The following is a 22,645-nucleotide window of genomic DNA, read 5'->3' as shown; positions in this document are numbered from 1 at the left end:
TGGGGATTTTCCGGACCTGTTAGACAGAGAACTGGGCCGTAGTGAGTCCGAAGAGTTGTGAGGAGTGGGCGGGACTTACTATTGGGTAGTAACAGACAACATAAAACGGAAATATTTCACTATTTCTTGCACGGCCCGGTACAAATTGGTCCACGGACCGGGGGTTGGGGACCACTGCCCTAAACAACAGTTTTACAGGATTTTTAGTCTAAGTTTAAAGGTAATGTTGACTTGTAAATAATGAGCCATTTATTTGTTGTCTTATAAATAAAGTTATTTATTTGAAGCAGAATTAAAACAGGTAACTTACTACAAAAGTGGTAAGTGGTTCAACAAGCTTAAATTTAAATTTAAACACATCTCAAGATAAAATAAATATGTAAAATTATGAAGTAAAATCCAAATTCTTACTATAAATGTGTTAATGGCTTAAAAGCTTGAGATGTTCAAACCATTTTTTCTTCTTAAGAATTAAACTGGACTTGAACTCGGTGAAGAGAAGCTTTTCTGCCATGTCATAACACGGTCAAACTGGATCAAACTGGATCATCTGGGGTTGTTCAGTGTATTTTCATTATGCATTTATGTGAGTGAATGAATTGATATGCTTTTTTAGTGCCTTATGACATGTTGTGAGTTGGTGTTATATAAATAAACAAACAAATGGGTCTATCACAATAACACATTTTGCTGAATGATATACGTTTTAAATATATTGAAAATGCAAGGTTTCTCTCTCAAAAACCAATAATCATTTTAATTTTAAGGAACACTTGACTCTAGAACTGGAAGATATTTGAAATATCTAAAGTAAAAACAACCAGTAACGATTAATAAAAAGAAAATAAAAAAAACACACAACCAAAACCATAAATAAAATGCATTAACTCTCTGTAAACAGAGTTGCCCTTCAAAAAATATTAATCAAAATAGAAATTGTTGCGTTCATTTTGATTTATTATGTGATTAATTGTTTATTTTGACATGCTTATAACTGAATGAAGCCTGAACTCCTGGCTTCATTCTAGCAGTGAACTCCTGCTACTCATTATTCTGTCTTTCAAGAATTTTCTTGTTTATTTTTTCTCACTGTCAGATGGCAAGCCCATGTTGCGCCAGGGAGACACAGGGGACTGGATCGGAACGTTTCTGGGTCACAAAGGTGCTGTCTGGGGAGCCACTCTGAACACAGACGCCACCAAGGCAGCCACTGCTGCTGCTGACTTCACAGCGTGAGTGGGGGATTTCTTTTAATGCCTGGATTCAATAAAGTAGCTGAGTTGTGTGTAGCTGACTCACTGTGCTTGTTTTGGTTTTTCTGTTCAAAGGGAGATTTTTGAGGCACTTCTAAAATGTTTGTTGTTGGGATTTATAGGTCAGCTGGAGTTAAAGCTGGACACACTTTTCACAACTTTTGAAGTTTTCACAGATTTTCAAAACATGTGATCTTGGCACTAGATGGCCAGATTCAATATATTTCTTTCCTGGAGTAAAAGAGTGATGGACCTGCTGATTACTCACAGAAAATGGTGGATTGGTGCATTTATCAAACTATCTAAATTGCTAGAGGGACATTTCGAGGTAGATGTCACTAAAGAAGAACATACCCAGAATGTGGACAAACCATATTTCTGTTTTACTCCATGGTAAAATGAATTAAATAGCAGTGTTTTCCCCAGAAAACCTGTTAAACCTGGTGGTAGAGGCGTTAGGGCAGTCCACCAGCAGCCCACCATGTTGTGTTAAAAAATGTTCAGTCACAAAAATTCAGAGGTGCATGAGCAGGTGTCATAATTTAGAAATAATATCATGTGAAGCCAACGGGCAGGTGTAGGGACAGCGCCCTGTTCAATGCATAAACCTAGTTTAATCCGTCTTTACTGTCACTGTTCCTAGTGTATAAAATAAAAGATGCTTAGCTTGGTGGGGGTGAAGTAAAACCTGGTGGCCCGCCAGGCTTATAATACGTGAGGAAAACGCTCAATACTCTACATAAGTTTTTTGTACAAGTACAATTTCTCAAATGAAAATTTTATTTGGACAGTCCTTTTTTTTTGCTTGTTTGTTTGTTTTTTTAGGGCCTACATAAAAAAACATGTGTATTGTGTAAAAGTAAAAATGTACATCAGAGGAGCACCCAAAGGCGACCAACTGGAGGAAGTGCAGAGATAATTTCTCTGGTGGGAAAATCTGTAAAATGCTCTCCACAGATCCCGTCTTTAAAAGTCCTATTAGCAGTTTCCAAAGGCTGTGTTTCCTACAAGGTTTGCAGGAAACACAGCTAAATTTGTTGATTAGACTAAAATGGACTTCAAATCCTCTTCACAGTAGTACATGATAGTGGCAGCATCATGCTGTGGAGACACTTACCCAGGAAGGCTATGTGGTTGCAATGTGTAGGCTGAGTGTTGAAAATCACACAGAGAGATAAGTTTTGTGTAGCTCCACCACTGCATCAGGTTTCATCCCACGCTTCCTTCTGTTTCAAAGTTTCTGACTAGATCCTGTTTTTATTACTTAGATGAGTTTTATTTTGAAGTGAATCGGCACCTAGCCACTTCCTCTGTGGTTTTGCAGGAAGGTTTGGGATGCTGTAAGCGGAGACGAGGTCCTCTCACTGGCACACAAACACATCGTCAAGTCTGTCAACTTTACTCAGGTTAGTTCAGTTTTGTATCTGTGTGTTCTCACCGCTGATATTTTACTGCAACCTGCAATATAGCTGTGATTGCTTTTATACAGACTTTAAACAAAACCTGTATGGGTCAAGGGCTGTATGATATAGTTGCAAATCCAGCTATGGTACGTTTTTAGATATTTTTTTTCCGATAGAAATAAAAAATATTGTGCATAATGGGTAACCCACTCTTTATTTCTTTAAAATTTCTCTTCAAACAGCATTGACTTCCTGTAGTCCTTGAAAGGTGCCTTTATCAGTAGTATTCTAGCCGGTCTACGGCCATTATTTTTCTGTGACAATTTTTTGCCCACCCACTGCTCACCAGAGGACTGTTTCACAAAACCAGGATAGCGGATTAAGCTGGGATTTTCTGGCTCTCCTGGCTTAATTAAGCCTCAATTACGATGGCGATTCATCCTGTGCAGCTAGCCTGCTCCAGACCAAGCTAACAGCCAAGCTTGGTTAATCCTGGAGCCTTATCCGTTTGGTCAGCAGTAACACTGATTATAAACTGGCATTTTAACTTAACTTAATCCTCCATCTAAAGATGTTTGGTGTGAGGTATGGCGTACTTAGTTTATCTAGCATCGGCGTAGCATCAGTGAACCTGTGATCGATTTAATCGGTATGTTGAAACAATCTGTGGACGCGCATTCATCTGAATTACTTCAGTCTGGCTCCAAATAGCTGCACCTCCTCAGCCTGGTTTGGTCTTTATGAAGATGATAGTCAGGAGGAACTGATGCTATGTGAAGCCTGGCTTTGTCTCTTATCTTAGATTTCTTAATCCTACTTTTGTCAAACAGGCCTCTGTTTTACTGGCATGTTACAGACCTGAGGTAAACTACTATGTCCACTAAATGACCTGCCTCTTTTCTTCAGGACAGCAATTGTCTGCTTACTGGAGGAAATGATAAACTGCTGCGCATCTACGATCTTAGCAAACCTGATGCTGGTAAGTCGGCCTGTAGGAAAAGAAACATGGAGACCATCCTTCTTTGCTGCTTTGCTTCTCTTGCAAAGTGGCAGCCTTGATTTTTATGAGTTGAAAAGTCCAAACAGTGTTGCAACGTATATTAGATCATATAAAATAAAGAGTGAGACTTGACATAATGATTGAAAATTTACAACTTCTTAGTAACTAAAAAAGTATTTATTTTGACTAGCTAGATGGTAAATGTGTCAGTTTCAATGGGTTCAGAACAGTTTAAACTATTGTTATATTACAGTGTTTAGTTTGGGAGATTTCACTGTGGCCATTGGAATAAAGCTACGGCTGAATAGTTGGAACTAATAATAACCCAATGTTAATCAAATGTCCCTGACTAACAAATCAAATGCATCCTTTCAGAGGAGAAATGAGTTGGCTGTGATTTTACATACTGGCTTATCTCTAAACCCTGATTTACAGTGGGGCAAAAAAGTATTTATTCAGCCACCAATTGTGCAAGTTCTCCCACTTAAAAAGATGAGAGAGGCCTGTAATTTTCATCATAGATGTACCTCAACTATGAGAGACAAAAGGAGAAAAAAAAAATCAAGAATCACATTTTTGATTTTTAAAGAATTTATTTGCAAAATATGGTGGAAAATAAGTATTTGGTCAGCTACAAACAAGCAAGATTTCAGGCTCTCACAGCCGTGTAACTTCTTCTGTAAGAGGCTCCTCTGTCCTCCACTTGTTACCTGTGTTAATGGCACCTATTTGAACTCGTTATCGGTATAAAACACACCTGGTCACAACCTCAAACAGTCGCACTCTAAACTCCACCATGGCCAAAACTAGAGAGCTGTCAAAGGACACCCGAAACAAAATGATAAACCTGCACCTAGCTGGGAATACTGAATCTGCAATAGGTAAACAGCTTGGTGTAAAGAAATCAACTGTGGGATCAATTATTAGAAAATGGAACAAGACCACTGATAATCTCCCTCGATCTGGGGCTCCACCAAGATCACACCCTGTGGGGTCAAAATGATCACAAGAACGGTGAACAAAAATCCAGAACCACATGGGGGAACCTAGTGAATGACCTGCAGAGAGCTGGGACCAAAGTAACAAAGGCTACCATCAGTAACACACTACGCCGCCAGGGACTCAAACCTGCAGTGCCAGACGTTCCCCCTGCTTAAGACAGTACATGTCAAGGCCCGTCTCAAGTTTGCTAGAGAGCATTTGGATGATCCAGAAGATGACTGGGAGAATATCATATAGTCAGATGAAACCAAAGTAGAACTTTTTGGTCAAAACTCTACTCGTCATGTTTGGAGGAGAATGAATGCTGAGTTGCATCCAAAGAACACCATGCCTACTGTGAAGCATGGGGGTGGAAACATCATGGTTTAGGGCTGTTTTTCTGCCAAGGGACCAGGACGACTGATCCGTGTAAAGGAAAGAATGAATGAGGCCATGTATCGTCACATTTTGAGTGAAAACCTCCTTCCATCAACAAGGGCATTGAAGGTGAAACGTGGCTGGGTCTTTCAGCAGGACGATGATCCCAAACACATCACCCGGGTAACGAAGGAGTGGCTTCGTAAGAAGCATTTCAAGGTCCTGGAGTGGCCTAGCCAGTCTCCAGATGTCAACCCCATAGAAAACCTGTGGAGGGAGTTGAAAGTCTGTGTTGTCCAGCGACAGCCCCAGAACATCACAGCTCTAGAGAAGATCTGCATGGAGGAATGGGCCAAAATACCACCAACAGTGTGTGAGAACCTTGTGAAGACTTACAGAAAACATTTGATCTCTGTCATTGCCAACAAAGGGTATATAGCAAAGTATTGAGATGAACTTTTGTTATTGACCAAATACTTATTTTCCACCATATATTGCCAATAAATTCTTTAAAAATCAGAAAATGTGATTTTCTGGATTTTTTTTTCTCCTTTTGTCTCTCATAGTTGAGGTACATCTATGATGAAAATTACAGGCCTCTCTCATCTTTTTAAGTGGGAGAACTTGCACAATTGGTGGCTGACTAAATACTTTTTTGCCCCACTGTATATGGTTTTGGTTCATGAGACCCAAAACCAGAGCAGGGCTGACAAACCAGACACTCAAAGTTGATTGCAAGCTTTTAAATGTCAAAATAATAAATGTATTATTTTAACATTAGAATGAATTTTTTTCTTTTTCTTTACTCAGCCAATCTGCTTATTGTATATTGTGTCACTCTACTGTTCTCACATCTGATTGGCTCATGATATTTAATTGTTCTGTGATGTTTGTTTGTGTCATGTTACTGATGTATAAGCCAAGTTACACATAGTCATTTGGCTAGAACTGCAAACAGCAGAAGACAGCAGATGGCGTTCTGAAGATCCTGAAACCCGACTCCTTAAAAACCATCCTCCACTGGAAAGAGAGAAGAGCCGAGCTGAACAACATGGCTGTTAATGTTAATTCAGTATTTGGAAGCGTGGCCAACACAGACTGAACAGCTTCATTCACTTCCTCTGCTGCTATTGCGGAAATTACAAGCAGACTATAATTCTAAAACAGAGCAGAAAGTCAATGTCAGTGTTCATAACTTCTCCTTCTGTTCACTAATTGTAGAAATTTTAGTTTAGGAATCCACCGCAGAGGGAGAATGTCCAGACTGAACTGTGAAGAGATTAGAATTGAGTGGGATAGCATAAGAAGGCAATGCCAGGTTAACATAATGTCTATTTTTGCATTAAAAAGACAACAGACTATTGACAGATAGACATGCAATACCAGCAAAAATCTTTGTGTCCCAGACTTCTCCAGCTGGGTCGGAGGAGGTAGATGATGGAGTCATTCATGGAGAACAGACTGGTAGGCAAACCTTCACTAGGACGTCACCAGGGCCCGTAAATGGCTGAACACCAGACAACAGGCTGTCAACAGACAGTCTTCATCAGATGTGAATTCAGGCCACCGGTCCCTAGTTGCTGAGGTCTTTAGGATGTTTTGTCTTGTAGCGGTTCCACACAGGAGGTCTTTCACAGCTTCAGGCTCAGGCTGAACATGGATTCTATAATGCCACTATGTTGATCTGCACAGCACATCAAGAGCCTGGACCTGATGCCGTTTGGACCTGCAGCCTAGCATAGCATCATTGATAATAAATACCACATAACATGCCATCCATCCATTTTCTTTACACCCTTGTCCCTCAGTGGGGTCGGGAGGGTTGCTGGTCTCTATCTCCAGCTAACATTCCGGGCGAGAGGCGGGGTCACCCTGGACAGGTCGCCAGTCTGTCGCAGCGCAACACAGAGACACACAGGACAAACAACCAYACAYACACACACTMACACCTAGGGACAATTTGGAGAGGCCAATTAACCTGACAGTCATGTTTTTGCACTGTGGGAGGAAACTGGAGTACCCGGAGAAAACCCACACATGCACAGGGAGAACATGCAGAAGGGCCGGGAATCTAACCCAGAACCTTCTTGCTGGAAGGCAACAGCTCTACCAACTGCGCCACAGCCTCTACCACATAACATGCCATCTATAATGTAGAACCGTACACCTTCAACTGTGCTCGTGTCAGAAGAGAAACGTCCTGTATCTAAAGCTGAGCAAATGAAACCTATTGTTTCCTGCTGCAAGTAGCAGTAGCAGTGATGTTAAGCTAGCCAGGCTGACCATTGACCTGGCTGCTTGTGTGTGTGTTGTAGCTCCTCAGGAGATCGCAGGTCACAGCTCAGCCATAAAGAAGTCTCTGTGGTGCAACAACGACAGTCAGATCCTCTCTGCTGCTGAAGATAAAACTGTCAGGTTTGTATTTTGTCTTCTCATGGAGACTTCCTCTGCTACATGTTGCTTGGTGTTAGACTTGCACTTCAGCCATACTCTGGTTGCATATTGTCTGCTAAACTGTCAAACAGTTCAGTGCTGAGAAACAATTGGAGATTGGAAACTGTGTGTGTGTCCAGGCTCTGGGACAGTAGATCCATGGAAGAAGTGAAGACTCTAACATTTGACACGTCTGTGAGCAGCATGGAGTATCTTGCTGACGGGGAGATACTTGTGATAACGTATGGAAAGACCATAGCTTTCTACAACGCTCTGAGGTACTGCTACCCTCTCACCATGGTCACTTAATGCTTCACAAGTACATCCATGTTGTTTCCTCTACTAGCTGAAGCAGTGTGCTTTAGGGGTGCAAGGTTTCCTCCAGAAAACTTGCTAAGCCCATTGGACAGTCAGTCATCCAGTGACCCATTGTATTTTTGAGCTAAACAATGTTTAAAGTTGACAAGAATTTTGAAATAATAACTTGATAATTATGTGTTATTAAAAGATTGGAAGATTAACACCTGAACACCAGCTATGAAGCCTTAAAACTATTTAAATAAATAAACAATGCTAATCCTGGTGGGGGCCCAAGCAAAGCCTGGTGGCCCGCCAGTCTTAAAATACACTGGGAGAAGACCTGGAGTGTGTGATGTAGCCAAGTAGTGATGCCATGATACAGTTTAATATCACAGACGATATTCCACAATAATGCAATAAAAATATTCTTCTTTTTTATTGCAGCTGGCCAAAAAAATATTTTTATTTTTGGAAAAAAAAATAAAAATATATCCATCATATATAAATATGAACAAAATCACACAATGAATCTAGTGCATCAAGGAAAATATAACATGAATGAATAAATACAAACATAAACTAATTTTGACTCCCGTCCTGCAGTGTGGTTTCCATTGCTTCACCAACAATGAACCACTGATTGAAATGTTAGTTAGCAGACATTACTTTAGCAGCTAGCTTCTCAACGATATATAATTGTTATATCCTTGGGTTTCCAGGATACGGTGCTGACAGAACGGACAGAAAATGTTCTCCTGTTTGATGTAACTCGATGGCCTTGTGCTAAGCTTCCAGTTATTTATGTATTTTTGGAGAAGCCATCTGTGTTTCACAATGATTTTTTTCACTGACTGGTTTATTGTGTCTGTGTGGAGAAAGGAGCTGATCTGATGCACAGATGGAAGAGCCCCACCTGGGCAGGTAGCTGCGGGTACAGGAGCTGCAGCTACCTCACAGCATTCTGTTGATCCTTCCCTTCTCACAAGTATCAGCTAATTCTGTAAAATTCAGGCTAGTTCAGACTGTAAAACAGCTGACCAGCTGCTTCTTTGTTTTACTGGCGGTTTGCCTTTAGGAACCATTACCATATAGCGCCTCGCGCTGCACAGGTTAGGCCCAGTTAAATGACGTCATCATTTGATATTGCTGTACACGTTTTTTTCACCGGTGTCAACAATCCACTGGTATTACTATACCAACAGCTCACAGAACACCTGGTGTGCTGTTGAGTAAACTTCCAGCATTTTTCACAGGTTGATGTTCATTCTGACTTCTGCATTTTTTTCTTGGTCTAGTGTTTAGAACCAGAGCTGACAAATCAATGCTGGCGTATTTATGTATATATCAAACATACATAAATACACAGAATAGTAATTTGAGCTGATTGTTATCCGTCTCTAAATAATCGCTGTGGGCTCTAACCAGTGGTTTTTGTTGTTAAGCTTGGACCTTATTCAGATGGTGGAGGCACCAGCTTCCATCAACTCGGCCTCCCTCCATCCAGAAAAGGACTTCTTTGTTGCTGGCGGTGATGACTTCAAGCTATACAAGTTTGACTATAGCACTAAGGAAGAGTTGGGTAAGAGTACTAAAACTTTTTATTAGCATGTTGTTACCCAGAAGATTTTTAGGCTTAGAGGATTAAACAGAGGAACTTTTTTGGATGATCAGAGGGAAGGAAGTTGTTTCAATTTAAAAATATTTCATAATATGACCTTATTAAATAGGAGCATTCTCTGGGGATACTATGCTGATGTTATCCCTTGGCAAAATATATATTTGTATGTAAAATTCAAACATGCGGTCTCAGAGCTGTTAACTGGTTTAAAGGGAAGTAGGTAAGGTTAGCATCTTAAAAAAGAACTTTCCAGTTTCTTCATATGTTAACAAGGAATCCTGTCCTTAAATCAGAAATGTACTCTCTTGTTCTTATTAATTCAGTAACAGCTTTGCAGGCTTTAAGTGACCAAGTCATGTTTATTTATATAACATTTCAGCAACAAGGCAGTTCAAATGCTTTACATGATATCACACAGTAACAAATTATAATACAAGCAGCAAACATGACATTTAGTCAAATATCAGCAAAATCCTGAAGCAAGTACATATCAAATGTATTAATCAATGTTCTAGTAGTTTTTAATCAAAAGCAACTCTTAACAGTTTCAGTGTTTTGGCTGTTTTACAGTTTTCTGGAATTTTATTCCAGATTTATGGTGCATAGAAGCTGAATGCTGCTTCTCCATATTTGGTTCTGATTCTGGATGCAGAGCAGAACCAGAAGACCTGAAAGGTTCTGGAAGGTTGATACAGCAACAGCAGATCTTTAATATATAATGCCCTGTGGTGCTAAGCCGTTCAGTGATTTATACTCAAAGGTTTTGTCATACAGACAATTTAAAAGGTGTAAACCTCTTCAGTGTTGTCAGCCAGGCTGATCTTGTTTTTTTTTTAGTTTTTGTTTTTACAGCTGTTGTATGTTACAAAAGTTAATGTGGTTAATTATTGTTAATTAGCTTCAAGTTTTCTGTGATGTCCTCTCTGCAGAGTCATATAAAGGTCACTTTGGTCCGGTGCACTGTGTGCGCTTCAGTCCTGATGGGGAGCTGTACGCCAGTGGCTCTGAGGACGGCACGCTCAGACTGTGGCAGACGGCGGTGGGGAAAACCTACGGCCTGTGGAAATGTGTTCTTCCTGGTAACTCACTTTGATCACTAACAGATTTTTGTCACATTGTCAGTAGGATTGGAGCAAGTCTTACAATGATTTGATTCAAAAAATATTCTCTTGCCTTGATTTCTGTTTAATCTATATACCGTATTTTCCGCACTATAAGGTGCACCGGATTATAAGGCGCACCTTCAATGAACGGCCTATTTTAAAACTTTTTTCAAAAGGCGCATAGAATAAACGCTTCCGTTTAGGTTGCCAATTTGTTCCGTACCCTATTATTACACATCCACATTTATAAAAGTGGTCCCCGAGTACATTATATAGTAGTCTGCCTCAGTTGTTGTTTCACTCATGGTGTTGCGATATTGTGCCCAACTGCTTTATGGGTAACACAGACCAACCGACACGCTGCCGCCACAGTCTCTGTCTCTCTTCCCCCGCCCCTTCACCCCCCATGGCTTTAAATGTATTATCAAACTTTATTAACAAACCAGCGTTCTGACAACTATCCCAGCATGCACCGCGCACTTCTTCTTCTACGGGGGAAAATGAAGTCGGCGGCTGCTTACCGTAGTTGCTAGACCTGTTGTGGCTCAATATTGGTCCATATATAAGGCGCACCGGATTATAAGGCGCACTGTTGGCTTTTGAGGAAATTGAAGGTTTTAAGATGCACATTATAGTGCGGAAAATACGGTACGTCATACAGCTCAACTGCCCTGTCTTGTTTATGCACATGGTGAGAAGTTTTATAGGGACGTTTGTTGCGGTTGCTCATGTGATCGAGAGAGACGGGAGACAATGAGGGAAAAGAGAGAAACTGAGTTGACTTATCCAATCAGCAATGGCTTCCACTCTAAATGTAGCATTGACCGAGCTGCTCACAGGAGTCTGCTTGTGAAAAACAATAATGAAATAAGTTGTTCTCCTTTATGATTCTCAATCAATAAACAACTGAGTGAACTCTTTGGACCACTATGTCTTTTGGTCATTTGAATTGCCTTTTAGGAATGGGTAATATTAAAGAAGAAACAAATGGTTATTTATTTTTATACATTGTTTTGGCAGTAGTGCGTTTTTGAATGAACCCAGGACGGCGTTGACCACAGCTTCTGGACATGGTGCGCCTGCTCTATGCACTGATTTGATTTAAAATACAAAGCATTTCTCTCTTTCAGTGTCAAAAAGGATGGATAGATTTTAAAAAGATGTTTTATTTTCTATTTCGTATAACAAAAAAAAACTTTAAAACAAACAAAAAAAGTCCTGATGTTCATATTGCATTACCAGGTATGGTCACTGACATGACAAGAGCTCCAAAGTGGGAGAAAGAAAATCAAATAACCAGCTGTTTATTGCTTTTTTAATGTTGGCTTCTAAAAAGAAAATGAAATGACCAAAAGATGTACAGATGTATATCACATCGGTCAGTCATTCTAGCTTAGCTAGTTTCCTTAGAAAACCAGCCAAGCCCAGGGCTTGGGGCAGAAGGGCAGTCATCCAGACACCCACTATGTTTTTGAGTTAAAACATTTTTTAAAGTTGACAGGCAATTTGAAAATACCACTTGATTGTCATTAGGGCTGTCGTAAACAAATGTTTTAGTAATCGAGTAATCTATCAATTATTCTTACGATTACTCGAGTAATTGGATAAAAAAAAAAGATCAAATAAAACATTGGTAAATCTAACATAACAGCAGTGTTGCTATTGCATATCAACATCTGTCCAATTTTTCATATTTGAGCTTCCCTAACAATAACTTTTCTGTAGTTTAGAAAACTAACCTGCAACAATAACAGCTCACTTTCTAAGTTAACCTGAAGAAAAGTTGAAGAAAAATCTGAAATGATAATCAATGTAATAATAAAGAGGCAGGCTCACATATAGCCTGCCTATTTGTGAGCAGACTTATAAAAAATGTCTATACTCCAGCTTTCTGTTTATGTATTAATCTTTAGTCAGTTTAATAGATGAACTCTCACCTGGCTCAGCCATTTATAGTGTTTGTGTTCATGTTAGATTTAACTCTTGCATTCATCACACAGAAACATCTGCCAGGTCAGTAACGTCACGATGCTCTTCGCCACCCATTTGTTGCGACTGGGATGATATGGAATTTATTTTCCGGTATTTCCAGTAAAGCTACCCATCTAATGCACAGCCGCCCGTAGCGTTCAGTCTATCCACGCACCTGTATAAATAATCCCGCCGTGTTTGTCCCGCCATTCGCTCTGAACCAGCAGCTGCGGGAGGAGAAGTACTCCAAGCATCGCTCCCGTCATTTTAAGGATGTTTGTTTGTCGTTTTAAGGAAGAATGACAAAAATCAGTATCATGACTCAGTAAAATCCTCCCAGGCCGAACTTGAAAATTGCTGCTAACACTTAGCTTTCGTCAACAACTCAGGCGGAAGTGAGAGCACAAATAAAGTCCCGGCCGGAACGCAGTGTGCTAAATACTAAAACATAACTTATGGAAGCTTTGAGGCAGATCACTTTTACTTGAGGAATTTTATTAATCAAGGTACTGGAGTCACTCGAGGAATCGTTTCAGCCCTAATACTTAACCATTACTGGAAGATTAATATCTAAACACAAACTATTAAAAAAAACAATGCCAAACCTGATGGCCCACCATATTTCGAATACACTGAGGGAAACCCTGCTCCTGCACTTCTAACTGCTTGTGTTGCGGTTTTGTGTGTTTAGAGGACCTGGGAACAGAGAACTCTGAGCAGCTGTACAGCTCCACCCCTGAGATCAAAGCCTGAGGACGGAGGCTCAGCTGAGGACAGAGAAACAAAGAGGCCATGAGCCTCTCGGGGTTGCTGCAGTGTCTTTTACCAGGCCACATCAAGGAACAGAATCCAAAACATCTCCATCCACCGGGAACTGATGTTGGTATTCTGAGTGCTCTGTTTGTCATTGACCAATAATGATACACCCTTTTCTTCTTTTTTAAAGTCCTCCGAGGACAGGTTTGGCTGCAGAGGAAAACAGTAGAGCTGTGAGTCCAGGCTGCCTGCTGCCTGCTTTCTCTCTGATCAGCCACGTTCTGAAGACCTCAACTTCTTTTAAATTCCTTGTTATCGGCACAAACCCCAAATGTTAAGATGCTTGGCTCAGTTTTGGTTTCAATATTAAGCTTTTAAGAAGCTGGACCAAGGCATTTGTTTTCAGTTCATAGTTACAGAAATACCAGAAGTAGTTGCACAGTTTGTGCTGAAGGCGAGGTGATTTCATTTCTCCAAACATGATGACTTTGAGTATTTGCTGGTGTTTTACTGGATAAGTCATAAAAAGTGTCCAAATAAAAGAAAAATATTGTTTTGTGATGACTTGGAAAAGGAAGAAATGTCACTGGATTTTCCATGTTGCTTTTTCATTTGTGTCCAGTATAAAATAAATGAACTTTGGTTTTATTTGTAGGTAATCCACACAGCCCACTGTTTGGTGTTTTTTGTTAATCTGTGCATTTTTAAAACAATTTGTTAATGGAGTATTTCTTTTTTTAAATTCTGTATGTTGGGAGTAGAGTCTGAAACTTCTGCTTTAAAAGATACTGGAAGAAAGAAAATCCAAAATATTCCTGAAAAGTCAAAAAAATGAATTGTTGGGAGGTAAACTTACCTGGTTTGGCTTTACTGACCCCCCAGTCCTACGGTTCTCCTGGACATGTTTCTGCCAGGAGGTTTTCTGTCCACTAACATCCTACCACACATTCAGTGTAAAGTCACTAACATGGAGTTTTACCACTTTTTCCCTTAATTGTTTCATCTGATATTTCTGGTTTTCTTCATGTTGTCAATGAACTAATTACCACAACTTATGTTCTGTAAGTGATCATTTAACTGGAAACATGATTCCTGAATTGAGCCGTCATTCATTAATGACCTGCTTAAGACGAGGTCATGGGAGCTGCTGCCTGTGTCCAGAAGTCCAGAGTAACGGACGGTTTTTGACTGGACAGGAAGCCAGTCCATTAGATGAGTGGTGATGTTTGTTTTGGAAAAGGAAATTCTAAATGTTAGATTTACTTCATCAGGACAGTCATTACTGAGTGTTTTAGCAAAGCCACAATGTAGTTTGATGAAATTCCTTTCCTCTTTTGGAGACTTGCCTTTTTTGCCAGGAGCTGCTGTTTCAGACATACACCACTTTAATTTTGTCAATATGATCATTGTTTACATTTCATATGCCCATGTGCTCAATAAGACATTAATGTAGCATTTTTCTGCTCGTTATAAACGGAACTGTGATATGTTATGAGGCATATTGACAATGCCACATTTTTATTTAAATTCTGCATTGCCAGCTATTTTTAGAGATTCATTATACAGTAAAATGTTTAAATCTTTTACTTTTTAGAATTTCTGTGAATATGACTTACTGGTAAAGAAAAGCCAAATTCAGTGTCTCAGAAAATTAGAATTACACCGATGAAAAATGTATATTTTAAGCACAAATGTCTTACAGACGTCTGTATGAACGCAGAGCCTGGTTGGCCTTTTGCATCAAAGCACTGTGGCAAACAGACCTGCAGCTCTACTGAGGTTTTAATGGAAACCCAGATAACTTCCTTCAGATCATCTGACTTGTTGGGTCTGGTGTGTCTCTCCTTCCACCAGACCCAACCACCTCATAGATTTTTTACTGAGGAACACCATGGTCACTGAAGCAGCTTTTGGAAATGTGTGTAGATGCTTTGAGTTAAGTTTAAGTTTCCACTGATGATCTTTGTCACAATAGTTAATATTCTGAGGCTAAATTTTGGGTTTTCATTATCTGAAGCAATAATTAACATTACAAGGAAAGGCTTGGAAAGTATAACTTGATTTTATACGAGTTTCACTTTCTGAGAAATGAATTCATTTTTACATCATATTCATATTTTTTTGGAGATATATTAGTATGTCAACAACAAAGTCCTATTCTTTTCTTTAGTTAGTTCCCCATCTGTTAACATCCAGTTTTAACAGAATAGAATACTAGGTCCAGAGTAATTGTTGTTAGAATCTCAACAATTCTAAATTGTAAAGTTATTTTTGTAAATCGGTTCAAAAATATTAATTTTGTTTTATATCATAAATTTTGTTCTCTCATCAAAAACATGTTTGTGCATGTTGAATCTGGTGGCAGCCATTCAGGGCTTTTTTACCCAAAGCACTTCCTGGTTCCAGTTAAGGGGTTAAGCTAACACTTTAACTAGTTGGCAGGTCATTTCCAGTCTAAGATATTTACAAATTTACAAAATCATGCTTTCAAAATAAAACAAATTTCCACTGTGACACAATGACCGACTGCTTGGACATTTTTCAGTCAGGTTTCTATGCTCACCACATAAATACAAATTGTGGAAAAACCACAGTGCTGGATGTCAGTGCAGCATTTCACACTGTTGACCATGACTGGAGAGTTGGGTCAGATTCTGGTGCAGAACCTGAGTCTTGCCTAAGGAACTGGGATTTCTTTGCGTCAATAGGTGACTTCTCATTGGAGCAGGTAGAGGTCACATCTGACCTCAAGGTTCAATACATGAACCAGGTTAAATAATATGAGCATGCTCACATATTATAACAAGGTATAAGATTAGTTTAAGTACACAGATGATTCAAAGCTCTACAAAAAATAAGGATACAAGCTTATGTCAAATTTTAATTAATCGAGTTTGATGGATTAAAATGCCACGCCCAAATCAAAAATCGATAAATCGATGCTATCGCACACAAACATCTGTTAAATCTGCGTCATAAAATGATTATCATATAAAAACATATGTTTTGATTTAAATTAAGTTATCAAAATCAAACAGACATGATTCTGGAACTTTCTCTTAAATCAAACGGAAAATAACAAACATATCAGGGCAGATTTACATTAAGTTATCAAAATACAAAAACAAACAAAACCCTGCAACCTGTCCAGGGTGTAACCTGCCGCTCACCTGAAACATTAGCTGGAGAGGCACCAGCATCCCTTCTGACCCCACTAAGGGACAAGGGYGTAAAGAAAATGGATGAAAATAATAAAAAAAACCCAGACAGGAATCTTAAATCAAATGGTAAATAAGGAGCATGTCTCTTTCATCATATAAAATTTAAATTCTTATAAAACAGACAAAGAGAGAATTCTGGCAACGTGACAGTTTTATACCTATGCAAATTTTCTGAAGCAACTCCTCCTCACATGGATAGAGCCCACCCCAACTGCTCTAATCTTCCTGCTGCCCTGCAGATGCCCCAGCCCACTTTTATTAGTTTATGTTTGAATGAGCCAATAGAGATAAAGGGGCGGGATTTCTGTTTTTCTGCTTTAAATATTTTTCGGAGGCCCTGTCATTCTACTTGTTGCATTTAGTAGAGGAAGAACCACTTGCTCTGACAGAAAAAAAAGGGTTTGCGTTAAAAGAGAAAAGCCTCAAAAGAGAAGACAGCAGGAAGCTAATCAACTAGCATGTAGCTCATCTGCTCCAACCTCAGAGACTACAGATGGACAAACCACCACAAGGCCCTGCTCCATGGCTGATGCTCCATCCTCTACACTCCTGGATACAAATCTGGTCTTACCTCCATCAGCAGCGTTTGAATCCTGGGTTCAGCACGAGATTCCCACGTTCCAGGACTCCGAGCATATTAGGCCTGACTCCAATGAATCACTCTGCTGGAGCTCCTTCATCAGGTGTGGGAAAAACCAAGACCTCCCGGTGTTATCCAGTGGGACCTCCCTTCTCTGTCAGACTCCAGGCTCGGTCTATTAAAATCCAGTCCATAAATTGGATGCTTCCCAGAAGTCCACCTTTTTTTTGTGCAAGAGAAAACCTGAAGACAAAAGGCAGCAGGTTGTGAACTGAGGTGGAGAAGCTGGTCTGCTAACATCCAAAACATCCGATGGGAATCCCACCACCAGACCAGCTCCATGCATCACTCCAAGAAGTAAATCATACAGTTGGACAAAGTTTCCTCTTTATTTATTTATTTATTTATTTATTTATTTATTTATTTATTTATTTATTTATTTTTGCTTCATTCATATATAAGTTTAATCCAATAAAGAACTTTTATCTTCACCTCCAAGCCTGGATCCACTCAGTCACTTCAACCAACCAACTTGGCTCTGGGTGAATAAAGGTCCACATCACTTTGAGTCACTATCTACTAAATTGTCAAGTATTTTATTAACTAATAAAAATAAAAAAAAATCACAGTTTAAATAAAAAGAGAATGGATTAATTTTGAGGACAACTGATGTATATTTTTAACTTTGAGAGTTTTTCTTTCTGCTGCATCAGCTGCTGAGCTCAGCCTGGATCAGCCAGCGGTCACTTTACCCAGCCAGGGATGGGAAATAGAAAAAGTCAAAGATATGTGGAACCAGTGAACTGTCAACCATCAATACATTTTAGAATAATAATAAGACAAGCATACTGTTACAGTTATTACAAACAACAAGTGTTTGCTGTTTCTTTCTCTGTGCTGCTCTCGGCTTGTATCAGAAAACCCAGCAGTTTGTCTCCAACAGACACTTTAAACTGTTGCTTATTAAAAAAATAAATCAAGGAAATCTGGTTCTATTGTTCCCTAACTCAACAAGTATTTACTAAGCCATCAACATGTACAAAATTATTAACACGTTAATCATTTTAAATTAAGTTAGAATTGCTTACCATGTCTTTAGTTTTGTTTTTCTTCTGTCAGGTACTTTTCTATTTATCATTTTAAACTTCTCTCCTATCTACAGAAACCAAAAGAGAAAAACACCACAGCACTAGAACACGATTAAAGAACAAACTTTTTCATAGAGATTAGGACAGAGGACAAGAATGACAGGACTGAGTGGAAGTTTGGTAGCTTGACCTCTAGTCAMACCTGACCCCATATKAAAATAAATGCATAATTAAAGATTAGCTTTGTGCATTTCATTGTAAACCAAAATGAACCAGCTTTAAAAAAATCTTCTTGTTCATGTGTGTCAGGCTTAAACACACAGGAGAGAAGAGTCTCTTATTTAATATTAGTTTATGGAAAACTATTTTAATATTTGGTTGGTTTTTCTGTGACTGGAACAAGCTGTACGCCTGACCTGCACAAGACATATGAGGAACATTTTTATCATCCTGTCTCATTATGCTCCGAGAGGCAGACCCAGCAAAACAATAAAATAAATAAAAAATACATTGCCCATGCTGTTAGTGATTCTATTCAATCGTTCAACCTTATTTTTCCTCAATATCTTTCCTAAAACCCATTTAGTACCATCTATGGTTCAGTTACTGGCTGCCATCTTCAAAACACCAGGGCAAGAACATGCATGCAGTTATGAACTAGCATCAGGTGATGTTTTCACCACTCATATCAGAATATAGTTAAACTCATATTGCCTTCATGGTGAATGTTTATTTAGTAGAATTCTTTTTTTATTACCTCAGAGGCAGGACTTTGATTAGACCCTGACCTGCTAATGACCACACAGCAAACTTCTTTCTGCTTCGTCTAATGTAAGTTTTTTGCATCAGTGAAATAAGAACCTGTTTAGTTTAGGTCAAGCTGTTGCAGCCAGACCCGAGCCATACAGGACACAAACTTTCATCTGTTACTGTCTCCCTTTTGCAAGTAATACGTTATTTTTAAAAAAAGTAATTAACAGTCTTTTTTTTTTTTTTTTGCTCATCAATATGTGATCGCAGTAAAGTCAGAAACCAGCATTTTGCTAACAAAGTATTTTATTTCTCTCTACTGAAATGTATGATCTTTCAAATTCATCTATGTTGTGAATTCATACTGTTACATTCTGTGCTGCGTAATCAAAAAGATAGTGACCAAAAAAAAAACCCTGCAAGATATGTTTTTGACAACCTTGATTTGAGTTTGAACTCTTTCTGCTAGGAAGGGTCCAGTGAACATTTGAGTTTATTTTCAATTGCATCTGTTTGGCTTTCCACAAAGAAATGATTTGAAGTCCTCAACCTGATGAAGTGTGGAATGAGTTCAGCATGGAAATCAAGGAATGTTCAAACAGTTTAAATCAGGATTTCAGCTAATGGTCTTCACTGCATATCAATATGATAAATTGATATGCACTCTCCTGTCGGATAAAAATATGAAACTTCTTCTGGATCCTCTAAAATTTACACACAGTCAGTCTTTAGCAGATGAACTTTTCCTTTTCTATTTTTCTACTATGGGTGACAGCATGAGGTGTTTGACACCTTCTGTAAAGTCCTGTACAATGCTGGACTTGGTGTGAAAAACTTTTGCAAGTTTTTGCAATGTGGTGGATTTTATTTGGTTTTATTTTAATGATGATCACAAAACAGCACATTTTAGTGAAGTGGAAGTTTTTTTGCTTAATTCTTTTATTTAATAATGTATCCAAAAAGCAAAGGTGATCGATTACACCAGACACCAGAGATGATCTTCAATGTGAATCTGTTATAGTTATACAAAATAATGTTTGCTATGCGAACATCTGTTTAAGGCTGAAGACTTAGACTTTTATGCAGGAATGGTGATAATCTTGTAATGTACAATTCACTATTCTGTTCAAAACAAATTTTGTCTTTTAAGAAAATTTGCAGCACATTTTATTCACATTTTTATTAGTCCTAGTTACTTAAAATGGCCTTTTTGTGTCATTCCTCAGAAATAAACCCATCAGGTCAGACTTAAGAAAACCAGTAAGGTAGTAAAATTCTTTCTGGTTCATGTCTTGTAATCTCCTTCCCTTCTGCTCCCAACCTCTTCTTCCACCACCAATACAAACATTTATTCAGTTCAGCATAGATAAAATAAAACTCAGTACCTTCATCACAAAATGGTTTTGATGTAGTTTGTGCTGCCACTGGAAAATGGGCGTTCCTCCACTGGGACCAGTTACTTCCTATCTCTGACTGGCTGGTGGATTATCTTTAAACAGCTATTGGTGCATCAAATAACTGCTCACACTAATAACCTACCAGAGTCTCTGTTCCTTTGAAAGTTCAATCAGGATGTGTTCTTTATCAATGAACTGCACAACAACTGTCTATAGAACATAAATGAAGGGATAATTTGTACAAATCAAATACAGAGGAAGGTGCATGACACCTTTACTGAGTATTGCATTCTGTATTTTTTCTTACTTTCATTGATGTTACTGTCTGCGTGTCAGAGGAAAAGAAAAACTTGATGTAAGTGCATCATATTTATTTTTAGATCATTTTCTTTCATGTTTAATTTATTACTTTATAAGTGTGCATGAGCTAAAAATGGAAGAAAAAAAACTTGCAGCAAAAATCAGTTGAGGGATGGTTGCTACTTATTCTGAAAACACAATTTATAACATTCKATCAAAAAGAAGAAAGTGTGTATTTCAGGAAAGTGTGTATTGCTACAGACAGACAGTAGCTCTGCCTTTTCTGGGCTGCTGTTGTAAATACATCATCATTTTTCCACACTGAATCAAATGACATGCTATTTGAGTTTCTGCTCATTTGATACTTTTTGAATCACCTACAAAACTTCTGTGGTAAACCTTGTAACTTTTAAGTCTAAGCTTAGATCACTTGTAGACCATGAAGATTGGTGTAAACCAGTGTTGTGTATAGACTCATGTCTAAACAACTTTAGTACAAGTAGCACAAAAGTTCATTTTTTGAGGCAAAAAACCTAAATTTTTTTTAATGTTTTCCAATACATTTCCCACATACCACAGCCTGGTCCGAGCAGGTACAGGTCATCCCTCGCAATAATAAGAAGCTGTTGTCAGAAACCATGATCTTAAGTTTCATTTCAAAGCAATTTTCAAATACACAACATAAGTTACAGTACACACAGTCTAAAAAGTCTAAAAACAAGCTTAAGAATCAAAATAAAGTCATGACAATAAAAACCTTGTGAAAATATTTTTGTTCCTGAATTTGGGTCAGGAAACAGAGGAGCAAACTCTTCCACAATTTCAATTCACAGGAAAGTTACATTTTCAACAACCGTATAATTTTAGAATAAAAAAATGTAGTGACAGAGAGCAACATCAGAGTTTACAATAAGTTTAGCATCTTATATGAATCAATGGCAGGAAACTGAGTTTTCATCCTGGTACTTTTATTTGAACAACATCACTTTTATTCCTTAGATAAAAGAGCTGCAGAAGTTTCTATACCTAGTGAATATGAGTTTAACTATATTCTGATATGAGTGGTTAAAAAGGACATAATGTATTTACCCCTGTTTTCCAYCCTCATTTGTTTATTTTACATCAATGGGATGTTAAAAGTTTTGTATCTAAACATCTTATGGAGGTTTTTATAGTTTCCTTAGTTATTGTTTCCTTAAAACTGTTTGAGGAGTGTTCATTTCATTCATAATATATAMGATTATAAAGGATTTTAAGCAAAAGAAACAATGAAAATGTTCTACATCTGCAGCTTTAACCCAACGCAGGGCAGGCTGGACACTGTGGTGGAGATATTTGTCTCTTTAAAGACCTGATCCAGGATCTGTGACACCTCTGACCACTGCAGCTGGTCCAGGCCACAGCCGATTCTGAGGGAGAGACACGAGACAAACAATTATTCCCAATAAAGAAGAAGAATTAAGGGTATTTATTATAGTTATGTATYCACAGTAGTTCCTACAAACCGGGGTATTGATAACCTATTGGCACCATTTTGTAAGCAGTGAGATTTCATGTCTTCCAGACTCTCTCAGGCTGACATACGTGGGTTTCTGCCCGGCTGTTTTCTTTGTTATCTGAGATGCATAATAGGAAAGATGCACTTACCAGATTGAATAATGAACCAGCTTTGGTCCTATGCAGTATAACTGGCCGTGGCATATTTACCAGGTAGTAGATGAAACGTTGATCAAGTGTCAGGACGGCACACTGTCCTGGCAGCTTCTCTATCAGGACATACATTAAAAATGCAAAACAGAATATGAGTTAGAACTTGATGTTAAAATCAGACATTTGAACAATCTGCACTAAACATAAAACATGTTTTACCAAACACTTTGGTGACTCACTAAAGTAGTGAGTTTTAGTAACTTTAGTAACTAGTCTGACTCGCTCTGCTCCTTTAACTCTGAGACTCTTGTTGAACATCACCGCTATGCCTGCTCCCATGCGACAGTCTTCACTGACTGTTGGTTTGTCTGATCCAGGCTGAGCTCAGCAGCTGATGCAGCAGAAAGAAAAACTCTCAAAGTTAAAAATATACATCAGTTGTCCTCAAAATTAATCCATTCTC

The 22,645-nt window shown here is 38.6% G+C and overlaps 1 protein-coding gene and 1 long non-coding RNA gene across 2 annotated transcripts in view; one reads left to right on the top strand and one right to left on the bottom strand.

The window, feature by feature from the left end:
• The window catches only part of strap (serine/threonine kinase receptor associated protein), an 18,768-nt gene extending 4,517 nt beyond the window's left edge, over positions 1-14,251 (top strand). The window contains exons 2-9 of the mRNA XM_008401243.2: positions 1,097-1,232; positions 2,578-2,659; positions 3,563-3,635; positions 7,331-7,430; positions 7,589-7,726; positions 9,191-9,327; positions 10,296-10,445; positions 13,132-14,251. Of these exons, the coding sequence (XP_008399465.1) occupies positions 1,097-1,232; positions 2,578-2,659; positions 3,563-3,635; positions 7,331-7,430; positions 7,589-7,726; positions 9,191-9,327; positions 10,296-10,445; positions 13,132-13,193 (878 nt within the window). The 3' untranslated portion in view covers positions 13,194-14,251. The remainder of the gene's footprint in view (positions 1-1,096; positions 1,233-2,577; positions 2,660-3,562; positions 3,636-7,330; positions 7,431-7,588; positions 7,727-9,190; positions 9,328-10,295; positions 10,446-13,131) is intronic.
• Positions 14,252-21,849: 7,598 nt separating this feature from the next.
• Positions 21,850-22,627, bottom strand: LOC108165866 (uncharacterized). Its single transcript, XR_001776193.1, has 3 exons — positions 22,402-22,627; positions 22,038-22,298; positions 21,850-21,941 (listed from the first exon to the last, which is right to left on the bottom strand). It is a non-coding gene; the product is annotated as an uncharacterized LOC108165866 (long non-coding RNA).
• Between the last annotated feature and the right edge of the window lie 18 nt (positions 22,628-22,645).

This window comes from Poecilia reticulata, linkage group LG23, assembly GCF_000633615.1.
Source record: "Poecilia reticulata strain Guanapo linkage group LG23, Guppy_female_1.0+MT, whole genome shotgun sequence".
Lineage (NCBI taxonomy): Eukaryota > Metazoa > Chordata > Actinopteri > Cyprinodontiformes > Poeciliidae > Poecilia > Poecilia reticulata.
This window is presented reverse-complemented; position numbering and strand designations above follow the sequence as displayed.